Source organism: Cricetulus griseus, chromosome 7 (assembly GCF_003668045.3).
Source record: "Cricetulus griseus strain 17A/GY chromosome 7, alternate assembly CriGri-PICRH-1.0, whole genome shotgun sequence".
Lineage (NCBI taxonomy): Eukaryota > Metazoa > Chordata > Mammalia > Rodentia > Cricetidae > Cricetulus > Cricetulus griseus.
In genome coordinates this window covers 47,699,666-47,706,314 of record NC_048600.1, presented here as the reverse complement: position 1 = coordinate 47,706,314, position 6,649 = coordinate 47,699,666, and the positions used below count along the sequence as shown (strand labels likewise).

Here is a 6,649-nt window from a genome sequence, read left to right as displayed (position 1 = left end):
CTACCTACCCTCACCATGGAGAAAGATGGATAAGTTACCAAGTATCTTCAGGAAAAGGGGCTACTGTCTGTTATTTTCACACACAGATGCTCCAGATAACAATGAAGTAGTGAGAGAGGGCTAATCGAGGAGGCTGGTATCCTGACAAATGGGGAAGGCCCTTTGAAGAAACCCAGAGGCCACAAAAGGTGAGCAGATTTTGTTGTTAAAGACAGAACTCAAGTCAACCTGGCAGGTTGGGAACTCACTAGGTAGACCAAGCTGCCCTCCAACTGAGTTTGCTTCTACCCTCAGTGCTAGGACTAGAGGTGTGTGCAAGTATACCTGGTAAGAAAGACTCAGATTTTATGGCCTCAGCAGCATGCAAGCAGCACTGTCTGAGTCACCTTCCCCATCCCGGTCAACCTATCCTAGGCCGAGACTGCAGTGCTGATGAGTCACAGCTCTAAGTGACCTGTGGTATGTGCTGTAGCAGAACTTAAGTTTGGTGGTCATGATCTCACTACCGGTTTTAGAGAGGAAGAAACCTCCCACTTCCCCATACAATGTGAGTCTACTATTTTACAGAGGAATAGTTAGAAACCCAGAATAGCTGGGTGGTGGTGGGGCATGCCTTAATCACAGCCCTCGGGAGGCAGAGGCAAGTAAGTTCCAGGCCAGTCTGGTCTACAGTTAGTTCCAGGACAGCAAGGGCTACACAGAAAAATCCTGTCCCCAAAACCACCCCCTCCACAAAAAAAAAAAAAAAACCCAACAAACTCAGAATAAAGGCAAAGACAAAGAGAAAAGTTGGAACTTTTTTTTTTTAAAAAAAGCACAAAACTCCTACATACTAAAATTATACACATCAAGTATTGATCCAATCTTACATCAGTCTATTGACAATTACCAGCACCATTTTTTTCTCACCTAGGTTAAACACGCCTGGAGGATTGTTATTCAAAGTATATGTTCCTTTAAAATAAAAAAACTCTTAAGAGAGGTCAACCCTCAAGAAACAAACAAGACCTTTTACCAAACAGGTTATTGGTGACAGCATCAAATTTCCTTTAGAAAAATAATTGGCTTAAACACTCTATTCCAGTTGATGGACTTTGAGATATTGTTATTCAATGTGGTAAATGAATCAACCCTCTTGATGGTAGGCCAAAGCATTGAGCTGCCCTGGAGCCTCCACACAGGAATGTGAGCACCTTCTTCGTTGATAAAGCTGTGTGCTTCTCCTGAATTTAGACTCAATCACCATCAAGTCTAAATTAGGTGTAGTCACAAGCTTTAAAATGAACAGAATTAGGGAAGTGGTTAACAGTTTTCAGAAACATAAGTTACAATTATAAGTATATTTAAACAGGCTACAGGAAATTTAACACCACTTTAAACATTACATTTTAAACTACTTAGTTTCATTTTGCCACTAAATTATGGTGTTTTATCATCCAAATAGGTGCTGAAGGTTTAGTATTTCCCTACTGAGAAGAACATAGAGCTCTCTTTCGTCTACTGTTCACAGCTCACAGATTCTCAAAGATATAGTGTGGTCACATTAGCCCTCTTCTCATGGAATCAACTTTTTTTTTTGAGACAGGGTCTCACTTTGCAGCTCCAATTGGCCTAGAACCACCTTTGTATTCCAGACTGGTCTCAAATTCTGAGATCTGCTTACTTCTGCTCCCTGGGATTAAATGCAAGCACCACTATGCCTGGCAGAATCTGCTTTTAAAAGGCTCCAGATTAAATACAACCCTTGGCAGCTTTCTTCAGCCTTCTCCAGAGGAGGTAAGGCTGGTTCACTGTGTTCCAGTCCCTCAACCCCATGTACAGATGGTGGTTATTCACCTCTTTGTGGGGAATGTGCGGGAGGTACACTGCCACCCACAATGACTAGAGTCAGAATGAAGTAAAGAGCACCGAGGGCTAGGGCCAGGTGCCACTATTTGTTCTCACCAGTGTTGTTTAAGAGACACTGCAAACCTTCACACTTGAAAATGTTGAGTTGGAGTTTTTTCCAAGGCTGAGAATAGGCAGTTTCCCCAGGAACCGGCAGAGAGGTTTAACTTACATCTCCTGCAAGGTGGGGAAGAGAGGGTTGTTTTTTATTCTGGAGTGGGAGCAGTTATACTCCATTTCCATGGTGCCTGGCCCAGAAACATAGATAGGGTCAGTTAGCTCCAGAAATGGCCACACAGAATGGCAGGATCAGTGAAGGCATTACATAGTAGCTAGCCATCTCAAGCCTGGGTATTATAGCCATTTTAGAACTACTATGCAGCAAAACAAGCTCTTAACTGAGAATGAGAACTCTGACTACTTACTGAATTATTGTCTAGTGTTCCAGAGGGTGCCTCCTGCCAGTGTGTTGGGCGGCAGCAGAACTGAGTGAATGTGCATGAGGAGCGTGACTTGGGGAGGCAACACTGACAACTCCCAGTCTCCACTGCTTTCTGGTGGAGTATGAATACAAGCCCAGAAGAGAAACAAACCCCTCAGCTCTTTTAGGTTCCAAAAGAAAAAAAAAGTTTAAGTTTTGTAATTATTATTATTATTTTGGATTTTGTTTTTTCAAGACAGGGTTTCTCTGTGTAGCTCTGTAGACCAGGCTGGCCTCAAACTCAGAGATCTGCCTGCCTCTGCTTCTCAAGTGCTGGGATCAAATGTGTGCACCACCACTGCCCGGCTTGTAACTGTTATTGATGATTCTGAAATATAATTTGACATAAATGTTTTATAAAATTTTGTATCCAAAAGGTGCTTGGTGCTGTTCTTGATGGGTTTGGTGTCTGTTTACACTCCAAATCATTTAAATACAGCCATTATATAGTTGATAAATGTTTTAAAATAAATGGTTATCTATTACTTAACTGCCTCTCAAATTAGAAACTGTAATTACAGGAGTCCCAGAGTCTGGCTCTGTGTGTTTTATTATTTTTGTTGGTCTCCATCACAGATGGAATTTTTCACTGGTAATTCCTCAGAACTAAATCCATTCACAGGAAATTCAGAGCAGTGAAAATACATTTCACGCCATAGAGTAGGAAATGATAATAAAAAGGAGCTGAGGATCTGGGAAGCAGACAAACCCAGCTTAGTTCTCCACTGGTGTTGGGTTTTGCACAGGCTGGCTCACGATAACCTGCACCACATAGTCCTTTGGGATCTTCAGCTCCTCCAGCTTCATTTTATCAGTGAGAGGCCTGCCAGAGAAGAACCAACGCTGACTGCCCGGCTCCACCCCCTCTGTGGCATGTAAGCGCCTCTTCATGTGGAACACTGTGTCTGTGCTGCGCACCACAAGCTTGAGGTCTTTGCCTGTGGAGAGGCGCAGACGGAGCTGAGATTCATGTCCAGAATTGGGAGGTGGCTCAGGGATATCCAGAGTCTCAATGTCACTCTTTTCCTCTATCATGTTGATTGGTGGTGCCAAGCAATAGACTGGCAGTTGGTACCGGTTCCCCAGCTCATCGTAGCACTCTGTCAGTGCACCTGCAGAGAAGGGGTGACAGGAACAGTGTCAATGAGTAAGCTGCTATTCACAGTGCATCAATAGCCTCACGTCCAAGACAGCTCTCATATCTCAAATTGTATACAAGAGAATCAGAGTAGGAAAGTGGAGAGGAAGTTCTAAGAGGACCCAATCAGAGGTGGGGTTTATCATTTTGAATCTCCACTTCCTCAGGGAAAACATTAGAAGAAAACTCCCTGAGCTTCTAGCAGTGGGAGCAAAGAAACCATACTTGAGGGACTGCATCAGGTGTAGCTGCACTTGTATCGACACTAAAGCATAATGAGAGTGAACACACCTATGCTTGTAATTTCATCCACTAGATGAAAACAGACCAATTGTCTGAAACATTACATACAGCAGCTTAAGAACAGAGATAATACGAATAAGCCTTATCTACAGAAACTGAATCAATAATAACCCTTTAAAAAAGAAAGCACCAACTCCAGATGGGTTCAATGGCAAATTCTGCTTAACATTTAAGAAATAACTTTCTATTTTCACAAGACTAAAGAGAAACTTTCTAATGCATGTTACGAAGCAAAAATTACCTTAATGCTAAAGAAAAAAATTAGACAAATCAAATATAATACTTTAGAAAAAGAATTACAACCGGGCGTTGTGGTGTACACCTTTAATCCCAGCACTCGGGAGGCAGAGGCAGGCGGATCTCTGTGAGGTCGAGGCCAGCCTGGTCTCCAAAGCGAGTGCCAGGATAGGCTCCAAAACTTAAAAAAAAAAAAAAAAAAAAAAAAAAAAAAAAAAAAAAATTATATACCACTCCAAGGCAGGTATCCAGAACTGGTTCAATCTTCAGATATTAACTAATTTATGCTATCAGGGTAGGCAAAAAAAAATCATATAATCATATCAGATGAGGAAAAACCATTTGGCAAAGCCTAGTACTTCTTCCTGATAAACACTCATTAATACTAGTAGGGGGATGATTCCTTAGCTTCATAAAGAATAGTTAAAAAAAAAAAAAGCCCTAAAACACTAAATTTAAAGGTAACAAATTTGAAGTTTCCCATTAAGATTAGGAAACAGGCAGGAGGGTACCTCTTACTACTGCCAGTGCACAAATAAAATATCTACAGATTGGGAAGGAAAGAACAGAAGTGTCCTGTCTTTTAACTAATACAACTATCTAAGCAGAAAAGCTGAAGAATTAAAAACAAAACAAAACAAAACAAAAAAACTATCCAAAGAGCATACACATTAAGGTAACACATAAAAACCTACTATTCCATATGTGGCAGCCAACAGGTGGTATCTGAAATTTTAAAACCATGTACACCCATTGGGGGACGGGACATGTAGATCTAAACTTAACAAATGTATAAGACCTACAAGAAAATGACAAAATGTTAAACCAAAGAAGAAATAAACTGCGACCGTCTAGGCATTGAGAAGATGATATTGTTCTTCCTTATCTACAATTTTAATGCAACTCCAATCAAATCCCAGTGAGTTTTTTATAGATACTTGTCAAACTTCTCTAAATTGTACATGAGGTAAAAAATTAACTTACAAATTATTTTTTTTTTCTTTCAAGACAGAGTTTCTCTGTAGCTTTGGAACTTGCTCAGTAGTCCAGTCTGGCCTTGAACTCACAGAGATCTGCCTGTATCTGCCTCTCAAGTGCTGGGATTAGGCATGCGCCACCACCACCCAGCCAGTTTATGGTAATCTTATAATAACCAAGATGTCATTGAGTTGGGCAGGGTAGCTCGTACTATAATCCCAGCACTTGAAGGGTGAAGCAAGAAGACTGATATAATTTAAGGTTAGCCTATACATTCATAGTCCAGGCTATCTCAGAAACCTAAAAAACCAACACTCAAACATAAACATGATGAATGAAACAGCTGAAAGTCCAGAAATGATTCACATGAACACCATTGTGTTTGGTGTAAAAGAAACAAAATGAACAGAGGATAGAAAAGACAGTCTTTCCAACAGTCCATCTCATTAACATAATTTTCCCATCTCTAAAATATGTATAGTAGACATACTTTCTGCTTTAGTTGTGAGGATGTGTATGGTACACATTTTGAAGTGTTTGATTTTGTGTTTACTGTATAGATTGAATTTGGCTGCCAAAAGAAGACATGAGCAAATGACAGCATGATTGAACATGTTTATGTGAAAGGGGGCAATCTCAGGGAGCCCCATCCCATTCAGACATCTGTTAATTGCTGAGAGAAGAATTAGAGAATTAGAACTTCCTCTAGGGAGGTTCCCCCAATTGGATACAACACTAAAGGGACTCAATGGGTTGGATTTTTATATTTTTGCATTTACATATGTATATATAACAGTAATTTTAAAAAAGGGGTCATAATTTGAGGGGGGAAATGAAGGGGTGGGAAAGAGAAAATGAGAGCTGGGATTAAAGGCAGGCACTACCACCCCCTGTAGAGAGTTCCGTATGTGTTTGCATAACAGTCCTTTGTCAGATATGTCTTGAAATTTTTCTTGCAGTTTGTATCTTTTTATTCTCTTGACACTGTCTTTAGCCAAGCCTAAATTTCTAATTCTGATGATTGTACATTTGTTGATATAACTCACAGGTCATTGCCAAGGCAACAGTGTTTAGATTTCTTCTTTTGTCTTCTGGGAGTTTATAGTTTTGTGATTTATATTTAAGTCTGTGTATGCTATTTTTGGGAGGGGGGTGATGATAGAGTGGGCACATGTGTGCCATGGCATGGACAAGACTACTTGCAAGATCAGTTTTCTCTTTCCACCACGTGGGTTCCAGAGATTGAACTCAGGCTGTCAGGCTTGACGGCCAGTGTGGGCTGAGGAGATGGCTCAGTTGGTGAAGTATCTGCTTCACAAGTGCAAGGACCTAAGTTTTGATCCCCAGACCATATAAAATGCCGGGTTGACTATGTAAATCAGTTCAGTTCCTCAGAAAACTAGAAACAGACCTACTATATGGCCCATCTAGACCATTCCTTGGCATATAACCCAAAGGAGTCCAATGCCTACTCAGAGATATACATGCCCATCCATTTTCATCACTGCTCTATTTTCAAGATCTGGGACATGGAATCAGCCTAGACATCCATCAGTTGATGAATGAATAATGAAAATGTGGTACCTATAAAGCTGCAAAGATAAAATCATGAAATGTGTAGGTAA

General features: G+C 40.6%; 1 protein-coding gene across 1 annotated transcript in view; it reads right to left on the bottom strand.

Moving 5' to 3' along the window:
- Positions 1-784: 784 nt before the first annotated feature.
- Ubtd2 (ubiquitin domain containing 2) overlaps positions 785-6,649 on the bottom strand; it is a 49,745-nt gene continuing 43,880 nt past the window's right edge. Inside the window, exon 3 of the mRNA XM_027425193.2 lies at positions 785-3,480. Within this exon, the coding sequence (XP_027280994.1) occupies positions 3,083-3,480 (398 nt within the window). The 3' untranslated portion in view covers positions 785-3,082. The remainder of the gene's footprint in view (positions 3,481-6,649) is intronic.